A 19,216-nucleotide genomic window follows, 5' to 3' on the forward strand; every position below is an offset into this window, starting at 1 on the left:
CAATGTCACATTCTCTTTCCTCCATTTCACTGTGCACGTGGAGGTTGCATGGATTTGTATCAAGATGTATAAAACACATTGGAAAAGAGCTTGGACGCATGAATAGAATACTTGTTGTTAAGTTCCCGTGTGTATGTTATATTAAGACCACTGACTTTTCTTGTGCATATGAACTTGCATTTCTTAGGTACTCCCATTCCTATTGATTAATCCTATTCCTATTGATTAATGTGTATAAAGATTTCTATTATATTACCAAGTAGAGTGTAATTTGTGAACAAATGGAGAGTGTAGTTTGTGGATTAATAAAAATAAACAAAAATGATTTATTTATTATCACTACAAAAGAATAGTATGCAAATGGAGAGTGTAGTTTGTGGATAAACGAAAATAAACAAATGATGTGATTATCACTAAATGAAAATTCATTGTATTAAAAGTGTTGCTAAACAATTCTTAGCAAACCACGGCCACCACTTCGGAATACACCTATTGTGGCTTGAAAAGAAGCATTATTTCTTTACATCTTCTATCATTTTTAATGTGACGAACAAAGACACGTGACTCCACTAAGCCACTAACTTAAATTAGTACTGCATGCTCACATAGCATTTGTCATGGCAAATGTTTTAGCTGATAACTGTACCAGCCATCTAATAATGAATCCCCGTGCATCTAAACTAACCCTATTCTATTGCAGAGTTTGATGTTGTCGCCATCCAAGCCAATAGTGAATAGTGCTGTGTTATCTTGCCGAAAGAGATTAACTATAAAGATTTTCACTATAGAGATTTTCATTGACATTTACATCGCATATTTACAGCAAAAACCTTACATAACCTGCAAAATTCTTAATTCCTCGAACAGATTAACTCCTACCCGGCTGGCTAGCCTCCTCAATTTTCCATTACTTTCCTCTCTGTTCCGCTTTTTTTTCTTCCCAGTTCTTGCCGTTTCTCAAATATGAAGTTCATAATTAGGCAAATAATCTGTTTCTGACCAACTCTCGTAAAACAGGAACCAAGCAAACCACAAAATATGAGTTCCTAGCCTGTCTTCTCATTAATTCTCCTAACATCTGTCACTGTAGCATTGCAAAAGAAACATCTTTGACAGTTCAAAAGATGCCTAGTTATACAGCCATAGCAAGACCTATGTGAACAAGGTGCAATCTGGGTATCTGCTTCACATGCGTAACATATGCAGCATAAGTTATCATCAAGGTCTGAATCTACAAAACTGTTCACTTCATCACGTTCAGACATAGCACGGCAAGCAAGGAGGGTCAGAAAATTTTCGAGCTGCTTATGTTTTCCCATGTATGCCTCTCCCCGACATGATTCATCCTAAAAAATGAAAGAGCAAAATGATAGAAAAAAAAACGATTAGTTTCAGTGTAAACCTCACTTCAACAAACTAGAGTATTAAATCTTCGAAGATTGCAAGAACTGGAATCCTGGCATGAACAAGGAAGAATCTGTTATTTTTTGACAGCTTTCTAATCATTTGAACCAAGGAAGAATCTGTTATCTTTTGACAGCTTCCTAATCATTTGAACCACTTCATAAACTGTTCACACTGCTAAAACTATATTGGATTGGCTACAAGATATCCGTGTTTAATACTATAATAATACAAGTCCAGAAAAATGTGAGGGATTTGTACCCCAATGAAAGATCAATAAGATTCATATTGTATATCCTAGTATTCTCATAACCAATATCTCCTTGAGGAAGTTTTGGAATGAATGCTGAACTTTCCAGTTTGGGGTTTTTAGTAATTCAACATTTAGGGGCACAGAGTTCAAATCGATGTAAGCAAATTAGACCAATTGGAATTTTCAAAATGTTGTATAAGAGATTTTGCATCAACTTAGGTATTCTACAAACAAAGGCATTCTAAATACTTCGGAATCAAAAACATAGAAGGATGACAACAACTAACCCAGTTATAATTCACAAGATATTGGAAACCATAAAGAACTGTATCCGGACAATCCATGCTTAGAAAAACATCCACAAGATCACTGTTTTCTCGACACTCTGCCAACTTAGCAGCATCCAATAAATTTAACATGATCCCTGCGAGAGGCGCCAATACCATGCCTCGATTCACTTTCTCTGAAGATTGGTTATGCCGTCTAAGGGACCTGAAATTGAATTAAAAAGAAAGGCAACCTCTTAAAAAACCATTGAAGGAAACTATTTTCAACAAACCCACATGGTTCCAAATTTTCAAAGGGAATCTTTTAAGGGTCATTTTATGAGATGATAAAGTAGGACTATCAGTCTCTCCAAAGCAATATCCATATATGGAAGATGGGTAAGCAATAAAAAAAATTCTGGTCTATAATCTCTAATTAAAGTCACGGGCTTGTAACTTACAAGTCAAAGAATTCAGCATCGGCTGAAGAAGTAATGTTATTCAAGATGAATACAACCAACTCAGTTAACCTCCTTAGGTTTGTTTCTGGTCCAGACAGGAATGCTTGAGGAATCTCATGAGTACAAAACTCCAAAATTCTTGCAAGATTACATGAGAGATCAAATATGACACCACATTTCTTTTGCTGAAACTCCATTACCTGTGAAATAAGTGTATGGAGTAAATGAATGGAAAGAACTACAGATATATCAAAGTAAGACAATAAACTATAAATTTGACCAGGAATCATTATGTTAGAAACAGATTCAATTGTATCCACACAAGATGTCCTCCAAACCAAACTACAAGTTAGAATAAATAAATTGATAAACTACAAGAATGAGTACATAAAACTTAAACCCCAGACTCCATGTAGCATATGTACTATTACAGCTACAGAACTCTAACTTAAATCTACCAAAATAAGTAAGAAGACAGAGAGATAACCAAGAACCAAATTCAATGAAGGACAGGACCAAAATAAAATTATACCTGGTACTTTTCTTGCATTTCTCGAACAGAAACTGAAAACTCTGTCATACTCCAGCTAAGTATATTAAATAGACGGTTTAGGAAAGATGAAAACAAGCCTTCATCATTTATGCAAGCTTCTTTTAGCAACCTCTGCATTGCATAAAGAGTCAAAAGGGAAAAACCTCTCTGGTGAGAAATCAATCCAGCAAATATTACATGGTAACAAGAAGTGGTAGTTACATACTTGGAAAAGAATTGATGATGAAGATGATTCTCCATTCTTTGAAAAACTAAAACCAGAACCCTTGCATAATCGCAGAAGTATGTTCGTCACCGGGATCCAAGATCTGTTATCAAATGCTGATAACAGAGCTTTTGGAAGCCTTTGGTTGGCTGCCTCGTTGCTCTCAAAAACTGCAAAATACTCCCTGTACTGCACCAGGGCGGATATAGACTGGAGAAGAAGATCCCTAAGATCCGCACTTGATATCCTTGGATCATTGAAATGAGTAACTACAAAAGTGACCTGGTGAAGATGTCATCCAAGCATAATAACTTAGAACCGATGCTAGAACCACTCAACAAATTTGCTAAGGCAAGTTTACAAACATCAGGCATGTTGCAGCACAAATTACATATCATAATTTGTAATATTTAAATGTAAGGCGGTAAATTCATCATCATAACTTGTATAACATCCACTTTTGAACAAAAGTTTGGCTACTTTACTTCTTCGAAAACTGCTAAGACATAAAAATAAAAATAAACTAATCCAACAACGTAGGATGCGTCCAACAAAGAATTACAGTAGCAGCAAGATAATGCAAGAAATGGAACGAACAAACTCTAACCTCACACATAAGAGAGAATTATTGAATGTATTGTTTATGATGAGAATGAGGATTCAGAGAGGAAGGTACTTCCTTCTGCAACAGAGCCAGGCTCCTATAGAGAGTCATTGTTCTCTGTCCATAATTAACAAATGATTCTAACAAAGTTGCCTCTCCTGACACCATTTCTGCCTATGTGTTAACGGAAAATCCCTAAGAATCAATAACTAACTTCTTTCCCTGCCAGCACAGCAACAATAATTGCCACATCTTATTTTTCCCATACTCCCCTTTTCCCGTCTTAGTATAAGCCTTTCAACAGTTGAGGCTCATTTGGGTATGTTTGTAAAGCTTGGGATCTATCAGGATGCTTATCAAGTGGAACGTTACACTATTCAACAACTTAGGAATTGAAAATAAAACATATTTGCAAATTGCAACTGCAAGAAAACACCCCCGATGAATTGAAAGATCAAGTTTATTTATCTGGATTGGTGGACAAATGAACATAATCAAGGAGACTCACAAAAACCTCCAATTCAAAAGGATTACCTACTATCTAAGTTGTGGGGGAGAGGAGAGGGAAAGCAAAAGAACCTTAAATATCATAAATATTTTTTATGGGAGAGCAGTGTATGAGGCCAAGGAAAAGCTAAATGACGTCAAGACTACCCCAACTCAATCCAATAATGTCAATGATGAGATCCCTTATACGCTTTTACCCAAGTACCATACAAAAAACAAATTCTCCCTTTCTATTTTGATTGTTTGACAGAACAAATATTTTTAGATGCAGCTATGTTAGAAGAGATCATGAGACCTAAAATATATACCAATGAAAACAATTACTCACAGTTCTAAATATTCAAATCTAATTAACCAGAATCCAGAAATAAGTATAAAGTATGCATTTTAGTCCCAGAACGAGTCAAATATAAAAATGAAGAATGAAGAAACTGAAACTGAAATGGTGGAACATACAAATGAAACAAGTCCATGCTTGATCAAAATGGTGGATGGAACAAATGGAGGATCACTTTTCCGCAACACATGAAAGCAATCAACCTGTATGAAAGACAAATGTTACTGCCGGGAAATTTGTTTTCAGTTATAAGAAATGCTCGGAGAAATTGTAATAGATGAATTAATATGCACTTAATTAAATTAATGAGGAAGACAAAATATGTGGAATTCCCAATCAAAATGAATACCTTCATATCATGACCAAAAAGGAAAGGGTAAACAAGCATAATCAATCAGATATGTGATGGTTAAGTACCAGCAAAACTCAGAAAGAAGGTGTATAGATGCATATAACTAATAAAGATATGTGACCTCTATTAGTGAGTGAATCAAATCTGCTGCTAAATTTAAACCAATGGAAAATGCCTATTTACCAAAGCTTCCAGATAATATTCAGGGGTGTAGATAAACACAGAATCCATATTGCTAAGAACCAGTAGCAACTGGACAACCCACATGCACATTGCATACATTCCCCGCTGCTTCCATCGAGATAACAAAGAGATACGATACCTGTAAATCAAAGTGGTCCCATAATGAAACACAGAATAAGGAGAAAATACAAACTATGTATCTCAATTCACAAGGTCAACCAAAATTTTAAGGATACTAGTTGGTGAGATTTGAGAAGCATAAAAAACTCGGGCTGAAAAAACAACACGCCGAAGTATATTCTAATCAAAGTCTCAAATTTTTATCGTGTTGACTTCGTATGAAAGAGAGGTATCTATGAACTGTGTTACCTAGTAACACAGTTCTGATGTCACTAATAACTTTGAAAGCATATTAAAAAATGAGTAAACATCAAACTGATAGCACAATTATTAGAGCTAACGCAGGCTATTGTAAATCTTCCAACCTTTGGTACATAGAGTATTTTACTGAAAACAAACATGCAAATACTAAAGAGACAAATTTGAAAGCACAATCTTGTGGATTCAAACATCTAACCATTTTTCTATTCTTAAAAAAAAAACAAAGGGTACTAAGGAGCGAGGTTTTGAAATCCCGTCGAACACATTAATAAAAAATAAACCCTTTTCCTTCTTTGTAAATAATTTATATCTTGTAAATAATTCTCTTTCTTTTAAAAATATTGGAACGAACGTCTTGATGAATAAGAAAAAAAATAAAACAAATACCTGCAAACAAACCGTTAACCCTATGACTAGAGAAGGTTTCCGTTGAGTACAACGGATGTGAGGGGTGTTAATTCTCTCATACAACCGACTCCCGAATCCTATATTTGTATGAGATGACAATCTTATCCCTTAGGGTTTTATCGTCATTTCCCACTTCCTTAGGAATAAATAAAGAAGGGTGGCGACTATGTTAGTCAACCGCGAGCGTGCGATGCGTTTCGCAAAATTGTATTTTTCGAGATGCGACGGTTGGCGACACTCCCTAAAGAGAGTCAAGTCTATCCTTTAGTTCTAGGGTTGTTTGTGTATTTGTTTTATTCTTATTTTTATTCTTTGTCATGTTTTATTTATTTTTCTTATTATTTTATATTTTGTTATTAACACTCACAGGTTTTCATTTCTGTTGGAGAGCAAACGTTATACCTGAGTTTGACAAGAAACATAAGCTTAAGTAAGGGGTCGTCCTGTTTTGACCACAGTGGATTCTTATTCCATGGGATCTTTAACGACAACTCTGTCTACAATAGATCATTTCAAAGAGTTTGTCATGAGTTGGCTAGCCTATCCTCATGATGAAATTTTGAATTTGATTCATGACACTATGAAGCTCTTCTAGAACCCGGACGCGAGACTTCGTTTATACGAAGGCTTCTAAAGGGAGACCCTGTTGAAATTTTATCATGGGAGGGTTATGCCATATCATGATTAAGTTTCACCTAGGGTCCATGACCTTGGATTTGTTCTAAAATAGCCAAATGAAACTCTAGAACATACCCTGTGAGGGGTTTGGGTAGAAAAACCTCGCTGATATTTTGGCTTTTTACTGATTTATGGTATAGTTCTTTTCCCGAACATAGTGGATTCAGTACTCGCTCTTCTGACTGACGTATAATATACCATGAATGTTTGTCACAACAAAAAGAGAGGATTGTTGCACTGTTGTATTCCTCTATTGTACTAATGACTCGCTTCACATCTCTAAAAATTCATCCACATGATTGAGACCATGAGCAGCCATAATTGAGCTCAGAAGCTGATGACTCTAACCGGTCAATTCTTTGGTACCCAAGAGAAAGAAATAGATACAAGAGAAATGATTATCAGTTGTGGAGAATTTCTTAATGTTCCCCTCATTGATTTTAAGGGATGCATCAACTACAATCTTGTGCTAGCTATGAGACAACTAGGTTACCCAATGTGGGAAAAGCCTAAGGACGACGTTGTAAGAGAATTAATCCTACATGATAGGGATACCACACACTGGGAGCTGCTTAGGAGAATCATTTGTGCATCAGAAAAAGTGCATACTAAAGGAAGCGAGTTAAAAAGGGAGAATGCTACAACCAAAGAATCTTATACCCAATGGGTTACGGAAAGGGTTCAACAAGTTAAACTACCTTTCGTCATTGATCCTACATATTGTCCATTGAAGAGGTCGACCACCTCAAAGCAATTGTCGCTCAATTTTATGAGAGCAAGTTTTCATTCTCTTTCTCTCATAAAGTTCAACTCGAGCCAGAGAAGGAAAGTTAGATCTCATAAAGTTGAGTGACAGTTGCTTTGAGGTGGTTGACGGTAGGTAAGATCAATGACAAAAGTTTGATTAATTTGTTGAACCTTTTCCTTAATCCATTGAGTATAAAATTCTTTGGTGGTAGCATTCTTCCTTTTTAACTCGCACACTTTCCCATGCACGAATGATTCTTCTGAGCAGCTCCCAGTGTATAGTATCCCCATCATGTAAGATTAATTCCCTTACAGCGTCGTCCTTAGGCTTTCCCTACATTGGATAGCCTAGTTGCCCCATAGCTAGCACGGGATTGTAACGTTAGGAAATTCTCTTAGCCCAACTATGGTTGTTCATGGCCTTAATCATGTGGATGTCTTTATAGAGATGTTAAACAAGCCTTTGGTACAATAGAGGAATGCAACAGCGCAACGATCCTCTCCTTTTGTCGTGACAGACATTCAGGGTATAGAAGAGGAGGTAGTGGATGCATGTCTTAATTATTTACGGTCCAAAATACACTGAAAGCAGTGAAATCAATAAAGTTGACAATGTTCGGGAAAATGACTATCTCAAAATCTTTAAAACCAAAATATCAGCGAATGGCTCCCACTTTTCTATACCAGCAAATCCTTGAGCTACTCTCTTTAAGTAACTCATTTTGAGCTCCAAGGTGGATCATAGAATTGGACCAAAGCAGTAATGGCTTTCACCTTCACATTGGCCTTATGGCCTTCCTTTTATCTAAGTATATTTTTAAAAGCTACCTACAATAAATTTTGAAATTCCACACAAAATAATGATTATATGAAGAAAAAAAATGACCCATTTTAATGCAAATGATATGGCATGTCATGCAAATTTTGATGTAGGACAGTTATATGAATACAACAACCTAATGGAGGGCTCCTACAAAAGATCCTAGGTTTTTCTACCCATACCCCTCTCATGGTATGTTCTATGGTTCCATTTGGTTGTTTTAAAACAAACCCAAGGTTATGGACCCTAGGTGAAACTTCATCATGATAGGGCATAGCTCTCCCATGATAAAATCTCCCTTGGGGAGCCTTTGTATAAACGAAATCTCGCACTCGAGTTCTAAAAGAGGTTCATATAGTCATGGATCAAATTCAAAGTTTCATCATGAAGATGGGCTAATCAACTCATGACAAGCTCTTTGAAATGATCTACTCTAGGCAGAGTCGTCGTTAAAGACCCCATGGGATAAGAATCTAGAGTGGTCAAAACAGGACGACCCCTTAAGCTTATGTTTCTTCTTTGTCAAACTCGGATAGAGCTTGCTCTCCAACAGAAATGAAAATCAATGAGTGTTAATAATAAAATATGAAATAATAAGGAAAATAAATAAAACAATGCAAGAAATAAAAATATAAATAAATAAATAAAACAAGACAGAGAATAAAAATAAGAATAAAACAAATAAACAACCAATCTTAGAACTAAAGGGTAAGCTTGACTCTCTTTAGAGAGTGTCCCCGGCAGAGTTGTCAGTTGTCTCTGTTACCTCTGTTCTATATGTACCTAATTGTCCATTTAATTTACTTTCAGTCAGTCGTTTAACTCGTTCACTTGATTGTTCTATCACTTTTACTAATAGTAATGTTACCCTGCATGATCGGAATTCGGGACATACGATTGGCGTCGGATTTGAGTCTCAGGACCTCTACTACTACTCTGTGTCATCTACCACATGCTCAACCATAAATTCTCCTCTTATCATACACGCAGTTAGATCATTCAAGTATTCTCAAGCTACAAAAGTTGGTGCCCGATTTATCACAATTATCTAATTTACATTTTGAGTCTTGTCAGTTACGAAAACATACTCGTAGTCACTTTCCCGATCAAAGTCAATAAACGAGCTTCGTCCCCTTTTGCTTTAGTTCACTCCGATGTTGGGGCCCCTCGCGTACCGTTTCTACTTTTGAGTCAAGGTATTTTGTAACATTTATTGATGATTTTTCACGGTGCAAGTGGTTATTTTTAATGAAGAATAGATCTGAATTATTTTCTATTTTTAAACAATTTTATCGAGAAATAAAAACTCAATTTGGTTCGTACCTTAAGAAGTGACCATGCACGTGAATATTTATCCCAACAATTTCAAACTTTTATGTCATTCAATGGTATTCTACACCAAACATCTTGCCCTCGTACATCTCAACAAAACGGGATAACCGAACGCAAAAACTGACATCTCGTAGAAATCACTCAGACCCTACTTCTCCATGGTAATGTTCCACTCCAGTTTTGGGGAGATGTTGTGCTCACGGTATGTTACCTTATAAATTGCATGCCCTCATTTGTCCTTAATAATAAAATCCCTCATTCAATCATTTTTCCACACCCTCCCATTCACCTAATTCCTCCTCGAGTCTTTGGATCTACATGTTTTGTACACAATCTCTCTCCTGGCCTTAATAAACTATCAGCTCAACCACTAAAGTGTGTCTTTCTTGATTATCATTGATCCCAAAAAGGTTATCGTTGCTATTCACATACTTTACAACGACACCTCATATTGGTCGATGTTACCTTCAAGTCGGTTCCATATTTCGAGTTCACCAAGCAACTCCGGGACCCCTTCAGAAAAGTACTCCCACACCTCTTTCAAAAGTCCCATCTTCCATTGTCCTCAATCATTCTAGGGAACCTGGCCCTAATCCCCCCTCTTCTCGCCAGCTTCGAACATATCAACGTCATCAACCAACGTCTTTCGTACCTGTCCCTAGGGTCGTATTTGTCCCTGAGGTTATTGCAGACTCCTCCGACGCTCTCGCCATCACCAAATCCGATCCTCCAACCTGAGTCTGATCTTCCGATTGCCCTTTGAAAAGGTATACATCAAACACGAAATCCTTCTCCACATTATATTGATTTATGTTGTCATCGTCTTTCCCCTTTGCAGTATACTTGTTTGTCTTCTTTGTCTTCTGTTTCTATTCCTAAAACTCCAGATGAAGCATTATCTCACCCTGAGTGGAGGCAAACAATGATTGATGAAATATGTGTTATTCAAAGCAGTGGTACTTGAGAATTGATTCCTCTACCCCCTGGAAAATCTTTAGTAGGTTGTCGTTGACTTTATACAGTGAAGGTTGATCCAGATGGTAAGACTGATCGATCTAAAGCTCGCTTGGTAGCCAAAGGATACACTCAGATTTTTGGGTTGAATTATAGTGATACCTTCTCGCCTTTAGTCAAGATGGCATTTGTTAGACTTCTTCTAGTCATTGCATCCATTCGACATTAGCCTCTTCATCAACTTCACATCAAAAATATTTTTTTACATGGTGGTCTTGAAGAAGAAGTATATATGGAGCAACCACCTGGATTTGTTGCTCAGGGGGAGTCATCGAATATGGTGTGTAGGCTACACAGGTCTCTTAATGATCTTAAGCAATCTCCTAAAGCTTGGTTCAGCAGATTCAGCATTGTAGTACAACAGGTTGGTATGGTCCGTAGTGAAGCTAATCATTCTGTTTTTTATCGTCACTCAACCCAAGGGTGTATTTATCTTATTGTGTATGTAGATGATATTGTCATATCTGGTAGTGATCAGCAGGGAATACTCCAGTTAAAACAACATCTCTCAAATCAATTTCAGACAAAAGATCGTGGTAAACTCCGCTATTTCTTGGGTATTATTGAGGTAGCCCAATTTAAGGATGGTTTGGTGATATCTCAACGGAAATATGCTACGGATATTTTGGAAGAAACGGGTTTGTTGAATGTTAAACTAGTTGATACTCCTATGAATCCTAGTGCCAAACTACTACCCCATCAGGGGGAGCCTCTATCTGACTCAGAAAGGTATAAGAGATTGGTTGGAAAGTTGAATTATCTCACAGTCACTCGTCCGAACATTTCTTTTGCAGTCAGTGTGGTAAGTCAGTTCTTAAATTCCCCTTGTCAGGAACACATGGATGTTGTTATCCGGATTCTGAGATACATCAAATGTGCTCCAGGAAAAAGGTTTAGTGTATGAAGATAAGGGACATACTCAGATAGTTAGATACTTCGATGTTGATTGGGCAGGGTCACCCACTGATAGACAATCCACCTCTGGGTATTGGATACTTGTTGGAGAAAACCTTATATCCTACAAAAGTAAGAAACAAAACGTAGTTGCAAGATCAAGCGCCAAGGCAGAGTATAGAGTCATGGCAATGTCAACATGTGAACTTATTTGGTTAAAGCAGTTGCTCAAGGAACTTCAAATTGAAGAAGCAAAGATCAATGACACTTATTTGTGATAATCTAACTGCATTGCACATTGCTTTAAATCCGATCTTCCATGAGAGGACCAAACATATTGAGATAGACCGTCACTTTGTCAGAGAGAAGATCGAGTCAGGTGACATCGTCCCAATCTTTGTGAACTCTAATGATCAATTGGCAGACGTGATTACAAAATCCATGTGACGTCCCCAAACTAATTATATATTTAACAAGTTTGGTGCATTTGACTTATATGCTTAAGTTTGAGAGGGAGTGTTAATATTTGTAAATATATAGTGTTAAGAATATTTGTATATAGAATAGTCTCAAATCGACTATATCATATAATTAATTTGTTATCTCTCTACATATAATAATGTCTCCATAGTATTTTTCAAAACACACGGTTTACTCAAATGTCTCTTAGTCTCTCGCATTTCAACGATCTTTATTTGACTTAAGACCCAAAAATAGAAAACATAAACAAAGTGAGAAAGGGGATGGTTTAAAAATCTGGTTAAAATAAGAATTCAGTCAACTTTGTTTAGAATATCATCTCATAAAATCTGGTTAACGACAAAATAATTAGAGGTTGAGAAAATAGTTTATAGACACTGCTACTGAAAATTTCAATCTAAGACCATAGGAAGTAGAAAGGTACTTGAAAAGTAAAAAGCTTAGAGGGAAAGAATAAACAGTAAGGTAAAATAAGCTTAAATGTCCTTCATATGGTCATCTTACCAAGCACAATGCCTAACACAGTCAATAACCTCTTCTCTATACTCGTTACGAGCTTCTTTCAAATGCTTCAATTTTTCACCACAAGCTCGGTCTCTTATTTGCTTATCAGTTTCCTCCAAAAGGGAAATTGATTGTGCTTGATGAGTCATGTAATACGATGCCTGCAAAAACAGAAAGAATTACATTCTCATCTCTTTTACATCTTATCTGTATAATTTCAATGATATTAAATATCAACTACATGATTGAAAAATTCAAAAATCAAACAGACCAAAATGAGGACGGACAGAGTTGATGTCTCGAACACCAGACAAAGATTATTTTACTTCTAGGTTAGATGACACTAATGCAAAGAAAAATTAAGTTTATGCTATTACCAATATTTTACTTGTATACCATCGTTTTTTATCAAATTCCCCTTTAGACGAAAAATGTATAATGCAAATCATGCTTGTAGAATTTTACATTAAACTGTATCATGAATGTACTTCAAGCAAACCTAGAGGCGTGTTAATCTAATTTAATTGGAGCGAAGACTTCAAATGCATGTTCTGTTTTAATTAATTTGGGATAAAGTTTTTTTCCAAGTCCAATGGGAAGGACTTCAACTATAAGTTGTTTTAAAACAAAAAAAAGCTGATACAAACACACACCAAGTCTCAAACTTAATTTTAAATTTATTTTGAAAAATATTTCTGTATGAGTATTGACCTTGGAAAAAAACTAGCCTCAGCAGAGTGAAACTATTCAGGGACACATAGATTTATAAGCCTCCAATTCGACCACAACTTTAATTTTTCTTTCCCGATCTTTATAAAAAAAAAAAGTTGAGGAATGTCTGAGGATTTCAAGTCCCTCTGTCATCAAATCATGCTACTCCCTTCTGTCCTATTCATAGGAAACAACTATTTTTTCTTTTTTGTTCCTAAAAATAAGAAAATAGTACATTTTTTAGGTATATTAATTATTGAAATTCTTTTTATACACCTTATTTTATTGTGAATTTTATTTGGACGAGAAGCTCCTCTTACCTATGCAAGTGGGTTTCATTTAATAAGTATTACAGGTATTTTTGGAAAGAAAAAGAAGTTAGCACGAACTCCTTTGAATGTGCCCAAGAGATATCACAATAAATTTGGTCAACATGATCTCACCTGCTTAAAATTTGGAGCAAGACCAAATTGATACAGCCATAACAAAGCATCAAGCAGCTCTTCTTCTTGTAGAATATCCATACACATATCAGTATCCTTTGGGACAGACTTCAGATGGTGCACTTGGCGGTAACCATACTCGGGTTCAGATTGATCACTGGAACTGGGTTTATCTGCTATCTCACCATTCAAACTCCCATCACTGCATTCAGCAGTAACATGAGCAGGTCTTTCGGGAATAGAGCTACAATGGCCCCGAGACCCTTTGGCCAGGTATTTAGCTGGAACCTTTGAACTCCTTGCAAATTCAGAATCATAACTTGAACAACAGCACGGCTTCTGTTTGGTTGAATGTGTCACTCTGATTTCTTCATTATCCATGCAACCTTCATCCCATTGAACTACTTCCCTTTCATGATCAATTACGGAGTGTAGCTTTGATAAATGGGTATAGGATCCCCCAAGCCTGGAAATATCAGTTCTATGAGGGTCATTTCTTAGAAACAAGTGTATGGGAAAACTTTGTTGACCACCTCTGTGAAGGAAACCAACATCTGATTTGTAGCTCTTTAACCAGCCACAGATATCACCCAATGCAAACCCTTCTGATAAAAAATGGAGCACAACTGTATAAATTGAAATAAAAACTGAGTTGCTAGAAACTCCAGGTGGTGGGACATTTCTCTCTGCCCCTCTGTTCTTCAATAGAAGGTTTTGTAAAAATGTCCTAAATACTGCTCCAGGTAATTGGGGAGGTGCCATAGGAGGTATAAATTGTATAACTAAGCGACAGAGGTCCCGATGCTTCTCCTCAATCTACAAGTGGAAAGGTATACTTAGAAAATTTAAGGAGGCTATGAAAGAAGCATCCAAAAGCACAATGATTTGAAGAATGTTTCCCTCAAAAAAGAAAGAAATGCTATTATTAAAAATTCAAAGAAGCAACCTAATCATTTCTAATTTTCTATTGTATTGTTAAATAATGAGCAAATTCTCTATATGACAAAAATGAGAGGAATTACTTGGCAAGTGGAAAAAAATTCCTTTAATTTATAGAAAATTCCAGGGACATATAATGTTTGCCAGTAACCCCTAAATCCTAATCCTTAGTCTCATGCTATGATCATATGGAAATATAGTGGAGAATAAGATTATGACTTGAAAGTGATTTCAAAGTGAACAAAAGTAACAAGTGAATGAAAATCATAAGCAATAATATAATATTCTCCGTATACTAATTAGATCACCTGATTAGGTCAAAAGGCTGTGTTAAGTTGATAAGTTTGACTTCATAATATATTCAATAGTAAACTTGTCTTATTTTCTCTAATTCTCATTAAGCTTTATGCATAAAAGACAGCTACCATAATTGTTTATTTGATCTTAGAACAATGACAGACGTGTTACTACATGTATTAACCAGTATAGGAGTGGAAGTAAGTAATAAGACACAGTATAACTGGAACTGTCGTGAGAATAATTAAAGACATCGTCTAATCATGCAATAACAGAAGAATAGACTACATGTTACTCTTTATATTCACTTTAAAAGCGTTCCTCCCTTAGGTCATACAACTCTCATAGACTCATACCCCATCAATCATGACAATGCCGTATATAATTTTGATCATTGTATTAAAAAAATTCAACTCAGGTTATAATAATTAATAACTAACAATGAAACTAGGTCACTGAGAAAAAGAATATACCTTGCTGATTGATTCAGACAAAGCTGTGGTTGCCAACATCATGTTACCTTCACAACAAGCATCTTCACAGGAACCGGGCCACCAAACAGTGGGTATCATGGAGTCAAGATCCTGCTTGTTTGGAGTTTTTCGCGACATTAAACCTTCAAACAAAAATTCAAAATCTGGCGATTTCCACCAAAGCACCATAAGTTCCTCTCGTCTTAGTAGATGACATGCCAGGGCAAGGTAAGGATATGACCCAGAGTAAGGACATTCAGTTAGAACTAATTGAGCCGTTTTACAACCACATGAAAGTGCGTTTAGGATGTTTTCAAACAGCACATGTGATCCTTGAAATTGTAGCAGTACTTCAACTACTTTATCCAAACTTGAATAATCATGGGGTGCATGCAACTCAAAAACTTCAAACATGAAGGACAACACTGGACCCCAAACCATATACTCTGTGTGTCCAACATTTTCTTCAAGTATAGAGAATAATTCCTCACAAATAGCATAAGAGACAGGACGAAAAATTTCTTCCAATGAAACAAACCTCTTCACTCTTCTCAGTTTCTGAGCTAATGAATGATCAGCTCGTTCCACTGAATGCATGTCCAACAGCCTTGACCAGCACTGAAGCAATCGTGTGACGAAGTAGCTCTTAGAGGGAGGAGCCTGAAGAGGACGGTAGCCTTCAATTGGGTACTTGAAGGGCCGAGCTCCAAAGTTCAATTCACATCTTTCACCCTCGGAGAGAGAGATTGCTGGGTGATAACCAAAACCAGGACCCATTTTTTGAATTCCTCTGAATGCTGTCCCAAGTGAATTTCCATTCCTGTAGAAAATTATTTCATCTTGTTCCAAATCTATGCAACATCCAATGACATCACCAACAACCCATGACTGACCATATGTCTCAGCACCTTTGTTCCACTTGCTAACTCGTCTCCCGTCATAGGCATATGAATCATCGGCATCACCAACACCTTTATGGTCCGTGAAAGGGCAAGAAAGAGTGGCCCAACCAAGCTGCTGTATGCCAGATGTTTCCAACAAAACTTCATACATCCATTTCCCTTTCCAAACACAGGTATTAACCCTTGCACTACTGAACAATTCCAAACTCTCTATAAGAAAAGGTGGTTTAATGATTTTAATATCACCACATATGCTGGATTCTTCTAGGCCAACAACATCTGGTCTACATATCATATCTCTTTCCCTAGAAGAATCACCAATATTTGCATTATACCTTGAAAAAACATTCCTAATGACAGAATGAATAAAACTGCTGTCAACTGGACCATCCAATGAATTTAAAAATCTGTTGGGGAGACCAAACACGTATTCAAGCGTTCTTTCCACCGACTGTTCACCAAAATCATCACAGTAGGAAAGTAACCGAGTTTTCGGCAACTTTTTCTTATTATCCTCACCATTCAATATGACAGCCAGACCAGCTGAAAACCCACCACGTCGTGAGCTATCTTCAGCCATTTGTGAGCAGAAACAAATCACTATCCCTCAACTATCCCCAACTCAGCTGAAAACTTTTCCAATTTCAAATTACCATCAACTATCCAAAACTCTATTGTGCTTGCTAAATAGATATTATTGATGATCCATGTTACAAACAAAATTATGAAATCACTAGGGGAAAAAAAGCAATCTATAAGAAATCGTCGAATTAAAATATGCACAAAATTAACAAGATTAAAAAAAAACAATTCAAAAACTAACAAACAACAAATCTACTTCCTACTTATTGCATAACCATGTCTAAGTTCTAACAAATACAACAAATCACAAGAAATTCCCAACAACCAAAAAGTGAGAAAAAAATACGCACAAACAATATAGAAAGGGGGAAATTACATGGAGGATTGAAGATTTGATGACAAAATTGAAAATCGGCGAGAAATTGAAGCAAGAAGGATTAGCGTCGGAAAGAAATGAAAAAGCTTAAGAGGTGATAATATAAATTAAACAATTAAATATTAATTAATGAAAAAAAGAGATACTTACAGAAAAGTTTCATGGTGTGGGTAAAGGCAAAAGCGGCGGAAAAATGCTAGGGTTTTGTAAGCTCCATTGATTCTGATTCGATTCCATTTCCAACTATTCGTGACAGTAACAGTGTATCAGCAATTGGAGGAAAAGAAAACGTGGAAATTTCCTCAGGGAGAAGTCGTATTTGATTTATTTTTTTTCCAATTGTTTTTTAACTATATTAGAAAAAGTAAAATAAATAAATAATACTGTAACAGAAAACGAGTTTGTTGTAATTTTTGGCCAAAAAGTTTGGGAAGCAGAGTAAAGAAAAGACAAAGAGCGAACGAAGCAGACGCCGAAAACCCGTTCGCGCTGACTCTAACCCTAACGCGAAGGGACTGGTTACTGACACGTGTCGAAAAGTGGGTGAAGTAACCGGTTGAATTGATGACTAGGATGCTGACTCGACGACTAGTGCTAGGGTAAATGATATCGCTAACGGAACGACAGGGGCCATCCGTTGCAGTGGTGGACGAGAGTGCTGCAAGTATTTTATTTTTAATTTTTTTAACACCAAATACCTTTGGAAACCGATACTCTTAACCAATGAAATAAATGTCACACCAATATTTTTTTTTAAATAAAAATTTAAATTAATTTATATTAAAGGTACCCATACACATCCCAAAAAATTTATATTTTTTAGGGACTTTACGGTGATACACGGACGGTGTAAACTAGTTTTTCATTGTTATTCAATAAGAATATATCATTTTGTCATATCATATCAATATTTTAAAAATTTTCAGTATGATTTGACGGGATATATGGTCGTCATTCGTTGATCGTGTAAAATAAATTTACACCGTCAGTGCATCACGGTTTTTCTCTTTTTTTATAAATTATTTGTTAAATATATAATTAATAAATTATTAAATTTTATTTTTAATATTAAAAAATAATACAAACGATTACATGATCATTCCATTCACAATAAAAATAATAATTTAACCGATATATTAATAATTTTTTAAATCAATTTATAAGTAGTATGGTATTGGCATATTGAAATTTTCTTTCATATATATAATATATATATATATATATTATATATATATATATATATATATATATATATATATATATATTATATATATATATATATATATATAATTGATTTGAGATGAGAATTTTTTTTTATTGAATTTAATAGTTTGACTTTATAATAATTTAAGAAAATAAATTGATTAAATATAATTATCATAATGTTTACTGTAAAAATTGGTAAACAATCGTTGATCTTTCAAATTAAAAATATTTTGATTATTTATAGGATTGATCAAATTGATCCTATGACATGTGTTAATTGTTTTTAGGGTAAAATTTGATGGATAATAAGCACTTCGACAACGTTCATACTTAAAATAATTCATTAAAGAATATGAAGGAAAAATAGCGCAGAAAAAGCAAGGAAAATGCTGGAAAGTAAATGGTGTTGAAGATAAATTTTTGAAAAGGAAAGATTGATTAAAATTGCTTTAAGTAAAAAATATGGTGCAACATCAAACGTACATTTTTCTCAAGTTACACTTTCTCTACACGCGGATACTTTGGGTAAAATGATAAATTTATACAAATTTGAACACCCCTGATCCTAACATTAAGACCTCCTATTTATATCAATCGAAATAACCGCTTCCAACGGCCTATTCACCAGATTGAGACAAGTGACACTCTGCATGTATGCAACTGCCCACCATGCTCCACGTATACCCAGCAGTTAGATAAGAATAAAAAATTCCCTCCCCTATTTGAATTCAAATCCTGCATCGAACTACCATTAGTAACGCTTCTGTCGAAATATCTCCAAACTGCTAGAAATACTTCTAAGTCCACACAATATCTTTACCCTTGTAGCAAGGTATCTTCGATTTAAATTTCAAACTATATAGTTTTGTTGAAACATTCAGTTTCTCCAGAGGAAACTTTATTT

The 19,216-nt window shown here is 35.6% G+C and overlaps 1 protein-coding gene across 5 annotated transcripts; it reads right to left on the reverse strand.

Annotated features, from left to right (window-relative positions):
• Nucleotides 1-391: 391 nt before the first annotated feature.
• Nucleotides 392-17,566, reverse strand: LOC127080515 (E3 ubiquitin-protein ligase RKP). Of its 5 annotated transcripts, none has more exons than XM_051020828.1 (11): nucleotides 17,257-17,564; nucleotides 15,247-16,774; nucleotides 13,538-14,353; nucleotides 12,384-12,544; nucleotides 5,126-5,264; nucleotides 4,710-4,793; nucleotides 3,143-3,424; nucleotides 2,917-3,048; nucleotides 2,385-2,584; nucleotides 1,945-2,149; nucleotides 392-1,346 (listed from the first exon to the last, which is right to left on the reverse strand). In XM_051020828.1, exons 2-11 carry the CDS (start codon nucleotides 16,726-16,728, stop codon nucleotides 1,047-1,049), a joined length of 3,801 nt encoding a protein of 1,266 aa, XP_050876785.1. In that variant the 5' UTR covers nucleotides 16,729-16,774; nucleotides 17,257-17,564; the 3' UTR covers nucleotides 392-1,046. The 5 variants fall into 5 exon arrangements, with proteins under 5 accessions (XP_050876785.1, XP_050876786.1, XP_050876784.1 ...); XM_051020829.1 differs by having other exon boundaries at nucleotides 15,247-16,781; XM_051020827.1 differs by having other exon boundaries at nucleotides 15,247-16,881; nucleotides 17,257-17,563.
• Nucleotides 17,567-19,216: the final 1,650 nt, after the last annotated feature.

This window comes from Lathyrus oleraceus, chromosome 5, assembly GCF_024323335.1.
Source record: "Lathyrus oleraceus cultivar Zhongwan6 chromosome 5, CAAS_Psat_ZW6_1.0, whole genome shotgun sequence".
In the NCBI taxonomy this organism is placed as follows: domain Eukaryota; kingdom Viridiplantae; phylum Streptophyta; class Magnoliopsida; order Fabales; family Fabaceae; genus Lathyrus; species Lathyrus oleraceus.